The sequence below is a fragment of the Cuculus canorus genome, chromosome 15 (assembly GCF_017976375.1).
Source record: "Cuculus canorus isolate bCucCan1 chromosome 15, bCucCan1.pri, whole genome shotgun sequence".
Lineage (NCBI taxonomy): Eukaryota > Metazoa > Chordata > Aves > Cuculiformes > Cuculidae > Cuculus > Cuculus canorus.
Genome location: NC_071415.1, coordinates 607,363 through 627,607, shown reverse-complemented (window position 1 = coordinate 627,607; position 20,245 = coordinate 607,363). Strand labels below are relative to the sequence as shown.

At 47.2% G+C, this 20,245-nt stretch overlaps 1 protein-coding gene across 5 annotated transcripts; it reads left to right on the top strand.

Moving 5' to 3' along the window:
* The first annotated feature begins 916 nt into the window (after window positions 1-916).
* Window positions 917-20,127, top strand: LUC7L (LUC7 like). 5 transcript variants are annotated; one of them, XM_054080083.1, is made up of 12 exons: window positions 917-1,109; window positions 3,302-3,396; window positions 8,437-8,535; window positions 9,386-9,496; window positions 10,152-10,295; window positions 10,722-10,898; window positions 11,828-11,916; window positions 16,221-16,250; window positions 17,138-17,302; window positions 17,693-17,749; window positions 18,405-18,466; window positions 19,770-19,906. In XM_054080083.1, the coding sequence occupies exons 1-11, from the start codon at window positions 1,049-1,051 to the stop codon at window positions 18,430-18,432; spliced, it is 1,056 nt and encodes a 351-aa protein (XP_053936058.1). In that variant the 5' UTR covers window positions 917-1,048; the 3' UTR covers window positions 18,433-18,466; window positions 19,770-19,906. The 5 variants fall into 5 exon arrangements, with proteins under 5 accessions (XP_053936058.1, XP_053936059.1, XP_053936057.1 ...); XM_054080084.1 differs by lacking the exon at window positions 17,693-17,749 and having other exon boundaries at window positions 918-1,109; XM_054080085.1 differs by lacking the exons at window positions 17,693-17,749; window positions 18,405-18,466 and adding an exon at window positions 2,124-2,194 and having other exon boundaries at window positions 967-1,109; window positions 19,770-20,127.
* The last annotated feature ends 118 nt before the right edge of the window (window positions 20,128-20,245 follow it).

Below are 20,245 nucleotides of genomic sequence, written 5' to 3'. Positions count from 1 at the left end.
ACTCCATCTCCCCTCTCCAAACACCCAGAGCAGCAGCCGTCCTGCCCGGGCACCGTTGGGCAAACACAGCAGGCGGGAGCTGATAAGCCACGGGCACACTTCAGTCTGCTCCCTGATGTCACCTGCCTGCCCGGCATAGCGTGGCCTGGCAATGCTCAGCACAGCCTGGCATGGATTGGCATGGCCTGGCACTGCTCAGAAAGGCCTCGCATGGCTCATCACTGCTTGGAAAGGCACTGCTCGGCATGACAAGATTTGGCATGGCCTGGCACTGCTCAGTATGGCCTGGAATGGCTTGGCATGCCTCAACATGGTTTGGCACAGCTCATCTTGGCACTGCTCAGCATGGCGTGGCATGGCTTGGTATGGTTTGGCATGGCCTGGCCTGGTTTGGTACAGCTTGGCATGGGTTGCTATGGCTCAGCTTGGGATGATCTGGTACAGCCTGGCACAGATCAGCAGCTGCTGGACCTGGACGTTCTCAGCCCGGGGACGGCTGCTAAGGTGCCCAGGGCAGCACTGCGGGCGGATGCCGAGGCCTGGCGATGCCCCCATCCCATCCCCGTGCTGAGCGCCCCCCGGGCACACCCATCTCCGTGCAGAGCTCGGGGAACTCCACGCAGGTACTACAATTCCCGTCATGCCCCGCAGCAGCGGGAGGGGACCGCTTCCGCTCAGAGGCCGCATCAAGGCTGACATTCCCGGCATGCCCCGCGGCGGCGGGAGAGACCGCTTCCGCCCACCTCCCGCGTTCTGACTATCATTCCCAGCATAGCCCCCATAGTGATGGGGGAGGTAACTTCCGCTCAATCCGCGCACCAGGACTATAATTCCCGGCATGCCTCGCGGCGGGCCAAACGCATTTCCGCTCATGGCCCTCCCGGTGACTACCATTCCCGGCATCCCACGCGGCAGTGGGAGGTGCCACTTCCGCTCAGTGCCCGCCGCCGCCGCTGAGGCCGGAGCCACCGCCGCCGCCCAGGCCTAGGCCGGAGCGCCTTTTCCTTCCCTCCCGCCGCCACCGCCGCGGCCCAGCCCCGCCTCTGCCATGTCGGCCCAGGCCCAGATGCGCGCCCTGCTGGATCAGCTCATGGGCACGGCCCGGGACGGTGAGTAGGGGCGGGCGGGGCCTGCAGGAAGCGCCGCGGCCTCGTCGCCGCCTCAGCCCGAGCCTCACCGCGCGCCCCGAGGCGCGGGTCTAGCTTCGCGCAGAGGCCCCGTACGAGCGGTGCGGAGCTTCTGGACGAAGCTAGACCCGCGCCTCGGGGCGTTTGTGGCGGAGGAGGGGGTTGCAGCCCCCGCTCGCAGGGGCGCGGAGGTAGGTGTAGCAGATGTGACAGCCCCTTCGAAGCCCCCGTTCACGCCGCGGTTGGTGTGTCCTTTCTGCGAGTCGCTTGAATTCCCTCTAAGTGGCTTCGAGGAAAGCCGCTCAGGACCTTTGAAATGAGCGCTAAAGGCTTGGGGGGTGGGGGGGAAATGTGGGGGTTGTAAAGAGTCTTCTTGGAAAACAATGATCACACGCATCGTTATGAAAATGGGCAAGAAAGATGGTTTGAAGGGGGCTGCAAGCAGTAAATCGTTGAAAGGAAGGCTGTGGGGATGAGAAAAGTCGAGAAAATCGTGGCCGTCTTTCATCTTAGAGCCTAGATTTTCTCTTATAATACCTGGAAGGAGGAAGGGATGAAACGATTTACCAGGAGGTCTCCAGCCCTGCTCAGAGCTGGGCTTTTTTTACTGAGTTCTCAAAGCCGAGAGTAGTAAAATTAAGAAAGTGAGTGCCAGGAACCATCCGGCTGTGGCAGACGGGGTTGGAAAGCACAACCGTGCAGAAAATGGCTTTCCAGGTAACTGGGAACCTTTGGGCTGCAGAGGGAGGAAAAAGTAGTTATTGCAGGCCCACCAAATGCATACAAAAAAAAAGAGAGGACCAGAAAATCAGTCCCAAGATGAGCTGTGAATGCGAGGAAACTAATTAGCAGGGCTGGTCAGGTACTTTGCACTTAGTTTCCTAAGTGAATAAGTGCTTTTCTTTTCTTTGTGTATTGAGTTGCTGTTGAATTGCTTCCCACATTTTTATTTCATACAAACTGAACAATTGTGGCCCCTCTATTTTATTTATAAAGGTTCAGTGTATCTTTGCCTGCCTACATCAATCTGCAAGGGAGTTGCAGAAAAGCCTCATGTTCATCGAGCCGTGAGTCACAACCAATTTTTAAGCTGTTATAACAAAAACCAAAAAAGTGTTTGCTTTTTTTTTCACAAGTAACTTTAAAAGTGTAGCTTAGAAAGAAAAAAAACCAAAAAACCCATTTTCAGTAGACACAACATTATTCCTGGATGCTTGTGAATCCTAAGCTATATTCATACTTTAGTGTTACACATACCTGTGTCGTATACACAGATGAGCTTTAAAGTTGTCACATACCATTACCACGTTGCCTTTACTTTTATGTATCGTTCCCCTGACTTCCTTACTGCAGGTGTGGGCAAGAAAGCTTTTCCTTTAAAACTTTTCAACAGTGGGCATAAAATTCTGCAGCTGAGGTCTTGAAGAATGCAGATGGGTATAGTATGTGTTGGAGCTCGCAGTGTGTATTGACTAACTTTGTTTCTTTTTTTTTTTTACTTTTGATTTTTTTTGCTTTTCTGATATTGTCTTGTTTTAAGTGGCTCCTGATTGTAAAATGTCTTCCGAGGGTGGGACGCGGGTGGGAAGTGCCCTTTGCGTGTTCCAGGCCAAGACTGACAAGATTCGTCTTTGCATGGCCTTCAAAAGCACGCTGCTTATTTGGTTCTCAAACCAAATGGACCGATGCCTTAATTACCAGATGAGCAAATAGCAGTTGCCTATAAAGCAATGCAGCACAGCCCTTGTTTGTGATTCATAGTCCTCTGATAGTGTGGGTTTCGATACCTCCTGCCCCTTCCTCTTGTAAAAAAGGCGAGGAAGGAAAAAAAAAAAAAAGCGATTTTGGCTGCGAGCCAGACTGTCTGTCTCCTTTTTTCCCTTCTGGCTGTGCTGTCTCTTTATTCGGATGACAGGCTTTGGACGCTACTTGGCTCGCCAACACTGTGTTTAACATGGTGTACTGGATGAATAAATGCTAAAATAATGTTTGTTGCCAATTATAAGTGTTCCAGAATATCCTGTTACCCTCTAAGCTTTTTTTGAGTAATTTTGGGGGAGCAGGAACACCAAGTATTTTAATCTGCATTTTGAGGCAAAATGATCATGCCGATGTCTTTGTTCGCTTATCGTTATTCTAATGTCTCCTTATTTAAAACCACAAATGAATTTCAGGAGATGAAACCAGACAAAGAGTGAAGTTTACAGACGATCGTGTTTGCAAGAGCCATCTTCTGGATTGCTGTCCTCATGATATCCTGGCCGGAACAGTAAGTGTATTCTCTGTAATAAGGAGTTCTGTCGAGGCAGATGTTGGTACAACTCCTCAGGGCTCATCTCTGCATCCCGAGTAGCTGCTGGAAAGATCAGAGTTGCTTGTGCCTAAGGAGCAGGCAGTTTTCATTTCAGTTTCTGTGGAACCACTGAAATCAAGAGCTCTCAGAATTCAATTGAAATGTTTTTTTCTCTCAGAATCCTATATGAAGTTGCAATGATATTTCTCTTTTAGCGGTTTGAGATGTTTAGGGCCTGAAACGTGTCCTGTGGCGGTCGCAAGATTGTAGTTAGCCTGCTGTCCTGGCTGCTCTAATTCACCGTTGCATCTTCAGGTTGGCAAGTTTCGTCTCACCAGCTGCTCCCCATCCTTAATGCTTGGAGCTTTTCAGTCTCCTCTCTCCAGCCGTGTGATGTTCTCCTGATGGAATGGCATCTCTTCTGTCATTACTGGGTGGTGTGCTCATGGCAGGTCACAGCTCAATCTGACGTTTCACGTCAGTTGGTCTGAGCTGTGTGTTGCTGCCGGACCAGTTTGAAGCATTGAGTTGGCTCCTTGGCTGCTGCCCTCTGGGGACAGAGCTGGCTGGCTTTCAAAGCTTTGGCTCACGTGCTCTCTCTGAGAGCAAAAGGTGACGTCGGCTTTTAACAAGGAGATCTTGTGAAGTGAGTATTCAGCCTGAGTGCCCACATGAGAGCTGCAGTCTGACTTTTGAAAGAAAATGGTGCGTATCTCTCGTAGTTATTGCTGTAGTATAGAACTCTAGGATGGAGAGGAATATGGGTGCTGAAAATCCATCTTTCCCCTCCCTGTTTGCTGGTAAATATTGTGGCAATTCACGCTGTCCATCCACTTCACCAGATTGTTTAAAAATACTGTTGCTATTTATAGCCTTTCCTCCTGTTATTTTGAGTGCTGGGTTTGTCACAGCGGGTTACGGACAGAGGGAAGGGCTGGCACTCCCTCGGTGCTGCTGCAATAGCAAGACTGGCAGCACTAGTAGAAGGAGCGTTAGCCAAAGCTGCCTCGGCTCTGAGTGCTCAAACTTTAGCTCCTCTGTGCCTGCTGTAGAATTGGAAGTTGAACACCAGTCTCTACAGGTCACTATTTATTTTGTATTAATGCGAAGCTCGGGTTTATTTGCCAGCGAGCGCTACGTCACGCTCTGTATTGCCTCACTTCCTTTTCAGAAGTTTAAAGCTGCTTAAACCGCTCTCTGCCCACCTCCCTCCTTCATGCAGGTCACCATCGTTAGGGTATATTTTGTGACGTGAGACTCTACAACAGGTTTTTTTGGGGCCCAAATGGTGGCTTGAAGATGCAGACTGCCTTCTCCCTCTCTGGCACATTCCCAGGAGGATGGTAAACAGTGAGTTGGATTAAGCAATGCACATGACTGCTGGAGTTGGTGCCAAAGCACGAAGGAGGCCTGAGGTGTTCAGATGAGTTGCGAGTCTCATGGGGCAGAGAAGCTCACTGAGAAATCGGTTTCTCTTGCTTCTGTTGCTGCTTATTTGCAGCGAGTTGTCTTTTCCCCCTTGTTGTGGGATTTGCACTCAGAGATCTCACCCAGGAGCAGGAAAGAAGGCTGCTGCTATACAAGTGGTCTTATGGATTGCTCAGACAATCTTGTGGTGGTCTTCAAGTGGCTGTGGATCTCTATACACTGCTGTCAGCACGTTCTTGAAGCAATAAAAGGTCTTGGTGCCACAGATTGGTGTTGAAAGAACATGTGACATCTGGCATGAGAACAGCATTTCAGCTGTCAGCACTACCGGCACAGAGTGAAACTTAACTGGAGTGTGCAGGCTTTCCTTGTGATCTTGGTCGGGTTCGCTGGCATCTCGTGGTGTTCCATTAAGGGGAGAGTTGGGTGGGTGAATCAGCCTCAGCAGACAGGGTAGGATCCATCCCTGGATGTGTCTTATTGCAGCAATGGGGGCCTTGGATCTTTTGGGAAACTTCCAGGCCTTCTGGTGCCGGTTATGTTGCATCCATTCCCAAAGGTGGTGTTACTGCTGCATCCTTCACGTGTGAAGTTATTCCTTAGTGAGGCTTGTTGGAGAGAAGCCGGAAGCTGGATCCCTTGGTAGCTGTGCTCAGTGAGATGAGATGGAGTCCCAGTCACTGACCTTCAGGTGCAGAGTAAGAGGAGTTTGGACTGTGAGCAAAGCTGTGGAATGTCCCCGGGAGCTGCAGAAGGCACTTTAATGTCTGCTCACTTTAGGTGGGCCAGTGTTCCTGGTCATAAGAGCCCTTGGCCTCAGAAACTTGACTTAACTTGTCACTAAATGAGCTACAATGGTTCTGGTTTTGGTCTCCGTGTGTAGGGAGAATTCTGGGAGAGCACAAGTTAATTATGCCCATGTGCTCTTACCACGGGGCTTGTCCCCACATCGTTACTGGCCTGCGCAGAGTTAGCTCTGCAGTAGCAGTAAGAGTGTTTCTGTCCATGGCGGTACTGCACTGCATTCACAGGTGGCATCGGTTGCTTACCATCAATTTTAGCTCCACTAATCAGTGGACAGATGAGTCTGAAAGCTGTCAGGTAGAACATGGCTTGAAATTTACATTCAGGGAATTAATTGTGTCCCCTACTGGGAGATAAGAGTGAGCCGAAAGCTGCAGGTTGCAGAATTGTTTCATGGTGCTCTGTGCTTCCCTTTTCACTTGGGTGAAATTGCAGCTGTTACTACCCTTATCATAGTATCGTGGAATGGTTTGGGTTGGAAGGGACCTTAAAGCCCATCCAGTTCCACCCCCTGCCATGGGCAGGGACACCTCCCACTGGGTTAGGAGCCCCAAGCCCCATTTGACCTGGCCTTGAACCCCTCCAGGGATGGAGCAGCCACCACTGCTCTGGGCAGCCTGGGCCAGGGCCTCCCCACCCTCACAGGAAAACATTTTTCTGAGATCTCATCTCAATCTCCCCTCTTTCAGCTGAAAACCGTTCCCCCTCATCCCATCCCTGCGCTCCCTGATCAAGAGCCCCTTCCCAGCTTTCCTGTAGCCCCTTCAGGTACTGGAAGAGCTGCTCTAAGGTCTCCCTGGAGCCTTCTCTTCTCCAGGGTAAACGACCCCAACTCTCTCAGCCTGTCAATTAAAGAGCCTGTCTGACAGAAATAGACTTTCTGGTGAGTTAACAGCTTGGTGGAGATAAGTGATACCTTAGATTGTGGAATGCTCAGCAAATGTGAGCAGGACCAATTATCTGTGGCTTCTAAATAAATGTATTAAATCTTTCTGTATATGAGGGTTGCATCTTTGCTCAGGCTCTGCTGGTTACCTGTCTCCAATTCCTGTATTATAAATTGGCCACGGGCGTTGAGTGGACTGAGCCACAGTTGCTGCTGGGACGGGTATTTGGTGGCAGACCTTTTAACAAACGGGGAGAGGAATACAGTGCACGCTGTCAGCTCCGCTGGAGTTGTGGGTCAGAGCTCTTTCTCTGAAGCAGAGCTAATGGCTCAGCTCATAAGAAGAGTTCAGATAAGAATACTGTGACAATCGCATCTAATATCACTGTTGTCTCCGTGTATTGGAAAGGAATTGCAGTAGAATAACCACAAGAGTGAAAGATTTAAGGCATGTCATGGCAAGTTATTCTTATGGTAAGGTAGCAATAGCTTGCTAGTGTTTTTTTGAAGAGACGTGTCTGAATATTAACATGATTAAGCTCCGAGAGAACTAAATGCTTGTTTTGTAGGCATTAAATTTCTACTGTTAGAAGGACTATTCCTGGATACAGTGTCTGGTTTTATAGCCTTCTGTTTCTAGTAAATCTGAGCAAAATGAGGAACCCCGAATAGTGGCAAGTCATCCACAGTGTTTTTCCTTAAAAAAGAAAAGCTAATGACACAGGTAACTACTGAAACCCAGAGCATTACCTGGTGGAGCTTGCTTTAGTTGCTTTGCTTCATTCTAAGCACTTCTGTTACTGCAGTCATAGTGCATTGCTTCACATCTGTGTCCGTGGCACTGCCAGCTCCAGGTCATGGTGTTCCTTAGGGATTCTGTGTTGATCCCGGTTTAGCTTATTTAGCTTTTCCTGCAGTTCAGTGTTGTTCTGCTCTGTTCAGGTTTGGGCTCCTTGGGACTGATGGTGATGGGGAGAGAAGAGGCTAACTGGGTTGTTCTTTCATGCGATGATGTGTGCCCTGCTGTTCGTACTGGGGCTCACACTTGGGCCTTTTATTACTTTGGCTTTCAAAATGTCATGTTCTTTTTCTACTTTAAGAATAAGAGCAAGTTCTCCGTTACATATTGATAATGTTGAAATGCAATTTCCATGTTTTGAGAGCAAAAATAACTTCGGTTCATGTAGCTGTTGACTACAAGGTTGGAGAAAAATAGCATTTAAATTGGGAGTGAAGGGCAGCATGGGAATCAGGGCTTCCTGGGGGAGGAGATGCTCTTAAGAAGTGTCTTGTTAGAAGAGCTTATGTGTAGGAATTACCTTTGCTGGGCAGGTTTTAAAAATCTGTAGGTGGATGGGAAGGGGTTAAGTGTAGAATTAAGAGTCTGCTGTTGCTGTCTGCTGGCTGTACCCCTTTAGTCCATTTGTTCTTGATAGGAAGCATCCTGTGTTCTGTGATTTGGTTTCTTTCAATCCGTTATTGGGGCTTGTCCTGACACAGATGTGCTTTTCCATGTGAGCTTTGATCGGGGTACCGCGCTCACATGGTTGGCTGTGCTGTAGCTCCATAATGGGAGGTATTTGGAGTTGGTGCCTGTTGAAGGAGCAGTGTGCTGTGCCTTCCCAGCTCCCTCCCAGTGATTTCTAAGGCTGGAGCAGGAGCAGGAGTGAACCAAAAGTGTTTAGAGTGTTTTAATGTTGTTTCAGGAATACCTGGGAAAGGAGTTCTAGCAAGCGTGTGGTTCTTTGGTTAGTTCTGTTACTGATGGGTTAAGCTGAAGCTCTTCTTCCTCAAGAAGGCTGCATTTTGCTGTGATACAGATGTCAAGAGCTTAGTATCTGCTCCTTGTTGCCATAACCCAGAGTTCTTGCGCTAATTTTCCTTTTTCTTTTCAACAGCGGATGGACCTGGGAGAATGTACGAAGATCCATGATTTGGCACTGCGTGCAGATTATGAGATTGCAAGTAAAGAGAGAGACCTGTTTTTTGAACTCGATGTGAGTACGAAGAAGTTGTTATTACTTTTGTGGAAGCTGCTTCTTTACAGCTGTGTGGCTGAACAATAGAAGTCAGTGGGCATTTCAGCTAGCTGTGTTATTTGATGTGCTATCTGACAAGAATGTGAAGCCGCTTCCTGAATGCTGGCTCGATTGCTGACTTGAGATTGTAAAAGTAATTGTGGTCTGTGCAGCCCAGTTAGTCCAGCTAGCTGGGAGGCTCCTCTGATCCTTGCATCCCACACCTCCTGCTCTGTACCAGGTCACTGTAACCTGGTGGCCTGTCCCAAAAAGAGATTTGACATTAACAGCTTTCCGCTCAGTGATTTCGCTTTGGCCAGATTTAGTTCTCTGTGGTGGAACAGATCAAGAGGAAGAACAATGCTATCTTCCCTTTTAATGTTACTTCAATGCTTTTGTCTTTGCCCCTGTTGCTCATGTGGTGGAATTCACGGCAAAGCAGTCTTCATGTGAACATCCCGTTGTGTGGCAGAGTGAAGGAGCTGTGCCACTTTCCAGGCAGAGGACAGACTTAAGGGCAGGGATCAAAAATCACTTTTTCCTGCTAAGTGTCACGTATTCTTTTTTCTCAAAGCATCCTTCTTGAGGTGGTTTGTGGGATTACAATACAGGGATTGCACCAGCCAACTGTTGGCTGTCAAAGTCAGATCATAGAATCATTAAGGCTGGAAAAGATCTCATCCAGTCCATCAGCCCAACTGCAATGTGCCAGCTAAACCATGTCCCAAAGTGCCACACGTACATGTTTTTTGAACCCCTCCAGGGATGAAGGCCCCAGCGTCTGGCATGGAGAATGTCTTTATTCACAATTCTTTGTCTGAACATGCAGGCGATGGATCACCTGGAATCCTTCATCGCAGAGTGTGATAGGAGAACTGAACTGGCCAAGAAACGCCTCGCTGAGACACAGGAAGAGATCAGTGCTGAAGTGTCTGCAAAGGTATTAGCCTCTCATTAAATGTTTGTTCTGAAAATCTGCAAGAACGCTGGCGCTCTCTTGTCTCGGACCTCATCAATACTAGGAAGTCAGGCTCTACAAAGGCACTGTGGATTCCAGCCATCCTCCTCGAATGCTGCTCTGGCCATTCTTGGACAAACTGACTGGTCCAGAGGGCCAGAGTGCCATAAAACATGAACTCTAAAATAGTTTGCTTTAGCGTGTCAGTAGAACATTGGCACCTACCACTGTTCAATAGAATACATTAGGTGGTAAATCCATCTCACAATTATTGTTTTAATAAATGCTCACAAAGTTTCTTCTCCGGGAACTTCCTTCATCAGGCCAATAGAAGACATCTCTGAAGCTGGTTTTGTGGGCTTGATCTTGTCCTGTAAGCCAGAAATATGCCACTGTTTGTGGCAGAACGGATGATTTCCCCTCCAAGTCCACTGTCTCTCTTTGCTCCACGTCTGTGACTGCATTGCCTGTACTTGGCCCACTAACCCCTTTTTTGGTGGGACTCCTTTGACTTCTGGAGATTTATGGTCATCTTCCAACAACCGCTTTTGTTAAACAATATTTTTTAGAGAAAAGGAAAAATTCTACAATCTTTAGCAAGTTTTTTGTCTTACTAAAAACTACCTGTTCTCTTTAGGCAGAGAAGGTACACGAGCTGAATGAAGACATTGGAAAACTCCTAGCTAAAGCAGAACAGCTGGGAGCTGAGGGAAACGTTGATGAGTCTCAAAAGATCCTGATGGAGGTGGAGAAAGTCCGAGCAAAGAAGAAAGAAGCAGAGGTATGGCCTTGGTTCTCCTTTGTAATAGCAGACTGAGCTTGGTTGACTACATGGCAAACAGCCTAGTGGCTCCTACCTGTTTTCCTGTGCTGCCAGCTCCTCCTTTTTCATATTGGCACCATGCCAGCAAGCCGTTGACACTGTGGCAGATGAAGAAAAGCTTTTTAGAAACTTTCATCCAGCACAGAGGACTGACTGGGGCAGGAGGGGTTCATCCTCTGAAATACTTGTCACTAGTCACGTGCAGGGATAGACTGTCAGGTTAGTTGTGCTCACACAGCGTTTTGTGTGTCACCTCCTTTATATCAAGGATGCTTTTATGATCCTTGAAAGCAGCAGGGTAGTTGTTTGCAGGGGTTTCCCTGGAAGATTGTGACTATGTGAGGGTTTGCTGACATTTGCCTGTTTTTTTTCCCCTCCCTTTAGGAAGAATACCGAAATTCAATGCCTGCATCCAGTTTCCAGCAGCAGAAGCTGCGTGTGTGTGAAGTCTGTTCAGCATATCTGGGTCTCCATGACAACGACCGGCGCCTTGCTGACCACTTCGGAGGCAAATTACACTTGGGTTTCATTCAGATTCGTGAGAAACTGGATCAGCTGAGGGTAACTGTCTGTTTTAAACCTTCTCCTTGTAGTTCTGAAGATGTTCATTATGAAATTCGGACAGGATTCTTTGCAGAGTGCTTGTAGAAGCCCAGAAGTTTCTGACTGCAGAATCCCTGAAACTTCAAAGGGAGGTTTGCATAACCTTTTGTGTTCTGTAATTTCTGGGTAACTAAAGAAGTACCCTCAGAATTAGTCAAATCACTGCAGTGATTTCGTCTTTAAATACGTGCACTGTACCATTGCTCTTTCTCATTGGTTGGCTGAAATTCTTCACTGTGGGGTTTTTGACTGTTGAAGAGCACTTTGGGACCTCTTAATGAAATGTTCAACCTGAGGTTTCACACAGTGCTGTCAGTGAAGATCTTCAGTACATGAATCGTAGAATTGTGGCATGGTTTGGCTTGGAAGGGATATGCAGTTCCACCCCTGCCACAGGCAGGGATGCCTCCCACCGGATCAGGGTGCTCAAAGCCCAATCCAAACTGAAATGATGAGGATTTTTCTAGAATGCTTTGTAAGGGAATTGTGGTGCTGGCCTTGCTCACAGAGATCTTCAACCTGCTCGAGTAAGAATTGATTCCTTGCGTTATTCACTGAGCAGTACATGGAGGTCAGTGCCTCGATGGGTTGTTTGCGGGAGGTCAGAGTACTGTGTCATTGTGTTGTGCGTGCTTGTGGTGAGGCAGTCCCTTGTCTCACAGCTTACAGGCTTGTTTCTCAGAGCACGAGCTCTCAAAGCAGAGTTGGGAGTGGCATTTCTTGCAGTGATTGTAGTGGAGTTGTGAGGAAAATGAGAACCTTGATAGGGATCTTGAGTAGCACACGGAATGCAGTGAAATGTTCTCTGTCTCACTACACGAGAAGTCTCATTGCAGATCTCTGACCTGTTCCTGTGTGGCTGAAATGCAATGTGATTTTTTTCCTAGAAAACAGTGGCAGAAAAGCAAGAGAAGAGGAACCAGGATCGTTTGAGACGGAGAGAGGAGAGAGAACGAGAGGAGCGAATGGGCAGGCGGTAAGTGAAACCTGATAACTGGTTTGTGTAGTTGGTTTTGAAATAGTCTGATTTCTGGTATCAGCACTGCAGGAACAGGTGTTGGATGTGCTCTAGATGCTGTGTGAGCACCTCGGCATTCAATTGAAGATGTAAACAAGTGCACAACCGCCCCCCACCTGAGTGATTGGATGTGGATTGCTTTAACTTCCATTGTGGGTCTGGAAGGTGTGAGCTCCCTTCAGGCTTGCATTAGTGTAGCCCATGTCTTTGGAATCTCAATCTGGATAAAACGCCCTCACCCAACGCATCTGACTGGGACAGTTTAGGATGAGCAAGTGCTAGGTCTGCTTAAATGGCACTAGTCATGCAAAAATTCCCTGGACAGCCCTCCTCACTTCCAGGCTACGATGTGGCAACAGGATGGAGCTGGTATCTGTGAGCCAGATAATCAGCTGCCTGTCTTGCCTAGAAACTTTTCTACAGTAACAGTGAGATGCTTTTGGCACAGCTTGGAGAAACACTTCCTACAGTATTTGGAAATCCCAAGGAGTGGCTGCGGCTGTATGTGTCACCTTTTGCTTATAATCCCAGAACAGTGGGAGTGGTTGTCCTGTTGGTATTCTTGGGACAAGCTCTTCTGTCAACTGCCAGCTGAACTGGAAAAACGATTTTGTCTGTCCTTGAACCAAACAGGTGTCCTGGGTGTGAACAGCTCAGTCCTACAGCCTAGTGTGGAGAGGGTAGTGATTTCCAGTAGTCAGACCAAGGAAGTGGCTGAGGAGGAATGCCATTCTTATTGTCACAGCATTCCCTCAGTTACCTCATGTGTTTCTCCCCTTGTACGTTTTACGTCCAGAAAAAAAAACAGCTGTACAGCCTGTGGAAAGCTTGTTTTGGCCCTTGGTGTAAACTGCAGAGCGTGTTTCAGCCATCCATGTCTGAGGTGTGAGAGATGTACAACAGCAGTAGTGTTGAACATGGTATGCATTCCCGGAGGTACTGGCAAATGAGTACCAGAATCGAAGCAGCTTGGTTTTCTGTGGTCTGTGCTTGGTGATTTTTGGCTTATTGTGAAGATGTAAGTCCTGAACTGTTTGGCACCCTCCCGTTAGGGTGTTTTATGTGGTTCCTTCTTCCCTGTGGATCACCTGGTGTCATATGAAGCGCCAGTTCACGCTACAGCTTTCCCCTAAACTGCAGCACTTTTATGTAGAGTCTCACAGTTTTCTGGTGTCTGTGCAAGTTTGTCAGTAAGGCAGCTATATTTGGGAGGCACAGAATCTGGGACTGGCTGATGAATGCAGGAGTTAATGGAAAGGGACCAATTTGTGTTCCAGAGAGATGGAAATGATACAAAAAGTCTCTTCCCATGCAGCTGCTTTGTGGCGGGCTCTTTCCTTTCTGTCCCACAATAGGTCTGTGTGTAACCTGCACTCAGTGCGCCTGTCTCCATGGTGCCACCTTTTCCTGGAGATCATTTCTGTGTGAAAATCACTCAATAGAGTTGCCTTCAGTCCTCTTTTCCTCTTATCTCCATGGAATGCTGGCTGTCTTCATCGTGTGGTGTGTCTGTGGCTTTGACTTTTGTGTTTTTTAGAAGAAAAAACAACAGACCCTGAGTTCTCAAGAGACAGGGAGCCTCTTGTGTTCACAGGTAGTCTGTATACAGTTGCGTCTGATGAGGGGCTTTGAAGGCTGCTTTTGCAGTTTATTTAATGCTTTAAATATGAAGGGTTTAAAAGCTGCATTGAGTTGCCCTGAGTTCTTGCTGGTTTTGTATGTGGCCCTGCTGACTGTGTCCAGCCTTTGCTCTCCCTCTGTGTGCTCCTCTGTTTGAATACCAATGAAAAGCATGTTGTGAAGGAGCCAGGAGTGCCATGCAGAGGAGATCAAATTCCCTCTCCAAAAAGAGAACGTGACCCAAAGAATGAAAATCGTTTTCCTAGTGGACACTTGGTGTCAGAACTGGGACCGAGCCTGGATTTATCAGCACCTTCTCTGCTGGGAGCTGTGCAACACCATGCTTACAGGGGCATTTTTCCATCAAAAAACAGTTGGTGACTTTGGCACCTCTGACTGCCTCTCTTAACCAGAGTTGGGTACTTTTAGGAACCTCAGGAAACAGGTTTCCTTCATAACTCTTCTTGTCCCATCTCCATATGCAACGTATTCATGATGTTATTCAGTCAGAGAAAGGGTACTGCTTGACTTTGAGAGATCTTTGGTGACTTAGAGGCGCTGTGACATACTATGTAAACCTGTGGATTCACTTGTGAAACTCTGCCTGTCACAGACTTCATTGATTTGTCGACTACACTGTGATTTCCACATAGGAATGGATGAACTGGATTGTCATCCCTAGTGGTACATAAGCTAAGTCCTTTGTTTGGCATTGCCGGTGACTGGGCTACCCAGTAATCTCTTCAGACTGAAATTCTGTGGAGAGGTGGCACATTTGGAAGTGCAGCACTCGGTGTTTGCTTCCAGAGTACACCAGCAAACAAGTCTGGAGCTGCCAAATGGATTTCCTTTGTAATCAGTTGGACAAAATGCATGTTGTGAAACCCAGCACATGGCCTCTATGATGCAGGAACAGAAAAGAGGTGGAGGGGAAACCTCACTCAGCCTTTCGCTGCTCTGGACAGCAGTCAGTCTCCTCCTGCATACTGGTTCAGGCTCCTTTTCTTGGATGATTGCTAAAGCCTGAAGTCTAGAGCTAGGCAGTGATGATCAGGAGTTTATTGTGCAAACTCCTGCTCAGATCATGGGCCCAGGAGGGCAGCCAGGCTTTTCAGTGGGGGTGGAATGGCTTTGTCTGGAGGTCCGCACCAGTGATTCAGAATAAAGTGATCAGGAGGAAAATAATGTTAAGAACTTGGAGTAATTAACAATCACCAAAACAATTCAGCTGTCTGCCAAGCACCTACAGGAGGTCCTGCTGCTCCGTCAGGTTTTGTTACGTGAAAAAGGAGGTGCGTGGTTATTGCCCTGCTCTCCTGGTTTATCAACTTTTCCTTCCTCTGCTTGTCACATGCGTTGCCTCAGCATGTGGTCCATTTCCCTAACTCTGTGTTAAGCCCCACCTTGTTTACAGGCTTCTACCTGCATTCCTTTCTAAATTTGTTTTTTTTTTTCCTTTCTACCATCATCAAACAATCCCATTTCATTGTGAAAGAGCGTCACAATGATTTTCTTAATCTCGTCTTACCCAGGTTTGTTTTAAAATGATGTTACTACAGCAGATGCTTCTCTTATTTTGTCTGTGTATAACTTTCAGCCTCCTGTTACAACATGAGAACAGCTCTGTGTGTGTGTAACTGCAACGCTCCTGCGATTCTGTGCCATGGGGAGATGAGTCACTAACCAGGGCGACAGTCTGCTTCTCAGAGCAAAAGGAGACTGCTCAGACAGTGTGTGAGGTTTTGGTGTAGGGCAGCTCTGAAATGTGGCTGCATAGAAAAAGGGAGGGCATATCTTTCCCGTGGAGTGGCATTTCAAGTGGGGCTGAGTAATGGTGCTTCAGAAGTTGAAAGCACTATGACGCTGTTATTTACAGACTGTCATTAATGTTACAGTGCCCTATGGGAGCTCTGAAGCCATAGAAATGTGAGAAAGAATAATGAGGCTTTGATGATTGTTCTCAAATCGCCTTCTAAGTCTGGAATGAAGGATTTTGTGTGTATCGCAGTTTCTTTCTTATAGTAGTTCTTTCTTTGTCTGTGCTCCCTCTTTTTTTTTCTAGTTCACTTTTCCCAAACAAAGAAAAAAATATCGATGCAAATTGCCATCTAATGTTTGTTAAATAAATATGATGAGTGAGAAAATCCTGTATTTCCTTTTCATTAAAACCTTTTGAATGTGCAGCTGCCTCACAGGAACCCAACTCAGAAAACTGTCAGGTGTCTTTCTGACTACAGCACAGCACTGTTACCTGAAAATGTTAGAGCTCGTCTAGCTGACGTTAGACTGCAGAGGGTAAAGCGGGTACATCATATAGGCACAGCAGACCTAAAGTTGGACAGGGTTGTTGTGGGGTTTTATTAACAGACTTGATTGGTTTGTAGAACTTTCCTGTTCTTACAGGAAGCTCTGCATATAGGAACTGATGTTTCTACAAAGTTCTTCAGTTTTTCCACAAGTTTTCATTCCCCCCACCCCTCAAATTGAAGATAATTAGGTGTTTTAATGGTTTTATGGCAAGCTTTTGTTTTTAACTGACTTATTGCCTAGGGTATTGCTGTATTCCTGTGAAGAGCTGCTAGGGTAAATGAGTTGTTTGATTGAAAACCACTGACTTTGTTTAACTCTCCTCTTCTTTCTAGGTCTGGATCAAGAAATAGAGATCGTCGAAGGTGAGTGCACGATTCTCCTGCGGTTCCCTAAATCCCTATTTGTGTTTCTATCCAGCTAGTGAGGCTTTTCCTGGGTCTCAGCAATGGAGTTCACTCAGTGCCCCAATCTTTGTTTCGTTCCCTGAAAGGAATGAGAAATCACTGCACGGGCACTATGGTGATGCTGAACATCTTGGGCTAGAACGCAGATGCTGGCTCAGAGGGTGCTGTGTGCTCCAGCACACGAGTCTAAGAATGTACTTTATGCCTTTTGCAATAAATATCCGATAGTTTTAGTGTCTGAATATCTGTAAAATATATATTACCTCAGATGTAAAATACAGAGACTGGAGGTTAAAGCCCCCTGTCTCTGTGTGGAGCTTGCCTCAGCGGTATGACAACCTTCTGCTAGCAATCGTATACCTGGAGATCTTCCTCTCTGCTGCTTCCTCTATACAGTAGCATCCTTTGTTTTGTTTTCAGAGCAGATTGAAGCACATGTGCTTCTGAAGTGCAGTGCTTTGACAGAGGAGGCTCCTTTTTGGGAGTCTGCTGTCTGGGTTCTGGTAGTTTCACGTGCCACTTACTTTGGCCTCTCTCCTGCTTACACAGGCCTCGCTTTGAGTGAGGCATGGTTTGTAAGCTCTGCTCCAGGCATCAGCACATCCTTACATCCATGGTGGGAGAGTTTTATTTAAGATTCCCAACAACTTGGAATTAGCTGTTGGCATTTTGTTGGCAGTGTGAGGCCCAGGAAGGAGATGCCCACCCTGTGGGTGGTTCACCTTCCATGCTGGCAGGGATATGGCTGAGGGGGACGCTGTGGATACTGGTTACTTAGGAATGTCGGAAGCATGGGCTCCAGTGGACAGATGTGATGAGCCTGAAGCAATCTCTGTTCTTTTCAGATCACGGTCTCGGGATAGGAGGCGAAGACGCTCGAGATCAGCTTCCCGTGAACGGCGGAAGTCTCGCTCCAGGTCCCGGGACCGACACAGACGCCACCGGAGCCGCTCCCGCAGCCACAGCAGAGGTCACCGACGGGGGTCCAGAGACAGGAGTTCAAAACACAAGTATGTATTCCTGACGCGAGTGTTTCTGGAAAGGGGAGTCCTTGGCATCGCAGTGAGCCTCCACAGTCCCTTAGAACGAGCAGGAACATGGCCAGTTTCTTAAACCAGCAGCTGAGGTGTGCGGTATCAGCTCCTGGTCCAGAGCAGGATTTCCCAGTGGCTGATCATAGCCTCACACAGGAACAGCAGGGCAGTAACTGCACGGTGAGATTGGAGCTTGAGAGGAGAGTCTAGGAGACAGAACTAGTCCCCTGGCTTGCATGGTTTTGAGAAAGTGCACCTGCTGGGGCTAACTGAACCTCCCCAGGCTGTAAAAAACAAGCAATTGAGAGACAGTTTTGACATTACATTTCTAGGGTTACATTCTGCTTTCCTGTTTGTTTCTGTCAGTGCTGGCGTGGGGAAGGAACTGTATGATCTGGGACCTGGGGGAATGCTTCTGATAGGGTAAGGAAGAGGCTGGTTGAGAGAGAGAGTTCCTTAGGAACATGCAGTGGAGGGAGGGGAAAAGACAGCCAGGAGGAGTAAATGTTCTCCTGTCGTTGAGAAGTGCTTCAGTGTGAAAAAGGGCATTAAGTCTCCTCTGCGAAATGCCCACTGTACTCTGAGGAAGTATGAAGCAAGCATATGTAGGAGTATTAGCATTAGGATATTGTTAATACATGCTAATATGTATTAACATATATGCTAATATTAGGAGTATTAGTATTATATGTAGGAGTATTAACAAAATAGAAGGGATCCATTGTTTCCTTGCAGCCTTTCTAAGCTCAGGACCAAGTCTGTCACCAGGTGCTTGCTGAAGACAGATGGAGCTTTTTTACTGCTCTCAGTTAATAGGGGAGCGCTTTAGCACTGTCTCACTTTGAAGCACCACCAGTCAAGCACAGTTCTAGAAGCAAACCTACTGTTGTCTCTTGTGTCACTTTAGCTAAAGAAAGGGGCAAGAACAGGATTTAAAAGTACCTGATGAAGGGGGGGAAATAATGGTCTGAAAAAATAAGTCTGTTCATGATTGAGGGGGGTGTGAATACTGTTGATTCTCCAATGGCTGAGATACTAAAGTCCTTTTTTAAATCTGTCTTGAACATGAAAAAAAAAGAAAAGAAGTTTGGACAATTAGGAAGTGAGGAAGACCCTGTAATAACTATTACTAAAGAGCAGGTAAGGGAATACTTTGAAAACCTTGAACGTATTCGAATCAGCCCATTGTGACTGTAGGGGATTGGCTAGCTGAGAGGCGTTCACAGGTCACTCAGAATGGGGAGATACCAGGATCAGCTTAAGAAAATAAAACTGAAATGAGAGCAAACAAATGCCCTTCCCTGAAAGGGCGTAGCTTCCATTGTCACCTCGAGAATTAACGAAACCTGCATTTGGGTTCTGCTGCTCTGAGGTCTCAGTTATGTGAAGAAATGGAGAGCCAGGGGCTCTCGAGGAAAGGAGGACTGCAGGCAGCAGGCATTGTAGGAACAGGAAAGGAGTTAATCTAGTCCAACTCTTGGATTGTCTGCTGGTTAGATGACAAGATTTAATGAAAATGAAATGGTTCATGTGATACAGAGGGCTGTAAGGTTTTAATGTATCAGTTGTACAGTATTTCCAAACCTTCCAGTCTATATGAGTGGAAGGTGGAACCTCTAAGGCATCTGCCAGGTTCTCCTCTTGTGACTGTGAAGGAAAACCTGCGCACAGAGTCCTAAAGTAGAGAGCGCTGGCTCTGTGTGGGCCTTGGCCTTGTTCTGAAGAGCTGCGAGCCACTAGAGCAGATCAGCTCATTCTGAAGGCTGCTGTTCGATGAATCGGACAGGAGAGCAGCCTTTCTGATCAGACCTAACGAGAAGCCCTCTGCTGAATTCTGTGTGGGTTGATACAGTGAAGCACTGCACTGCTAAAAAGGTCTCGCTGTCATTTGGGCAGGCCGGGCAAAGATTTGCCTTTGTTGTAGGCTGCAAATATAGATCTGTGTCGTCCTGAGGTTGAGCCCAAGATGCTGCCAAGGACAGCACTTGGCAGGATGCAAAGCAGGAAAAGCCCATGGCTGAGCAAGTGTTTGAGTCCGAAGAAAATAGTTGATGTTTAAAGCAGCTGAGCTTAGAGCATAATGAAAGAACACTCTTAAAGGCACAGACAGAGCTGAGCGATAGGCAAGGAAGAAGTTGCAGGTGCTTTAGTGCGCCCAGTAATAAGGGGCCCAGGGAAGAGCTCTGTGAGCCCCTGTGGCAACACCCTGGCAAGATCTCCCTAGGGAGAGAGGAACAAAGGCTGTGCTGTGTACTCAGCGCTGCAAAAACAGCATTCTCGTACACAAAGCTCAGAGGGACAGAGCTGTTGGGGGACCCTGCTCCTGACAGCGCAGTACCCAGCTGTGTTCCAGCCCCGTTAGGGAAGGATGATGTTCTTTTGTGCATACTTGAAAACTCTTCTAGTTGTGAAGCTCATAGCAATGGTTTACTTTGTACTTCAGATCTTCTAGAGATCGATCTTCAAGAGAAAAGTCACGAGACAGAAAAGAGAAGAGCTCTTCTGAGAGGCGGCAGGAGAGCACAAATGGCAAATCTCGTTCCAAGAGATCAGAAGAGAGAGAAGCTGGCGAAATCTGAACTCAACTGATTGGTGTTGCACTGTAAATAGTCTGATAAACATTCTACACAAAGCCTAAACTTCCCATTTATATTTACTGAATACAACTCATCTTTTGTAGTTTGGGATTTTTATTGTTTGGCAGATAGCTGTGAGTTTGTAGAGACACAGAGTTACGTACTGTTTAACAGGATTTTGTTTGAGTAGGAATAAATAAATCTGGATGGATGGTTTCCAATTCAGGCCAGCGGTTGACAGGCTGTGTTTGTACTGACCCAGCGAACGTGGCACTGCTGCGGTTGCAGCCATGAGCTGCCGCGACGCTTGTAATGCTTCAGCCCTTTCCAAAAAATCTTCCTG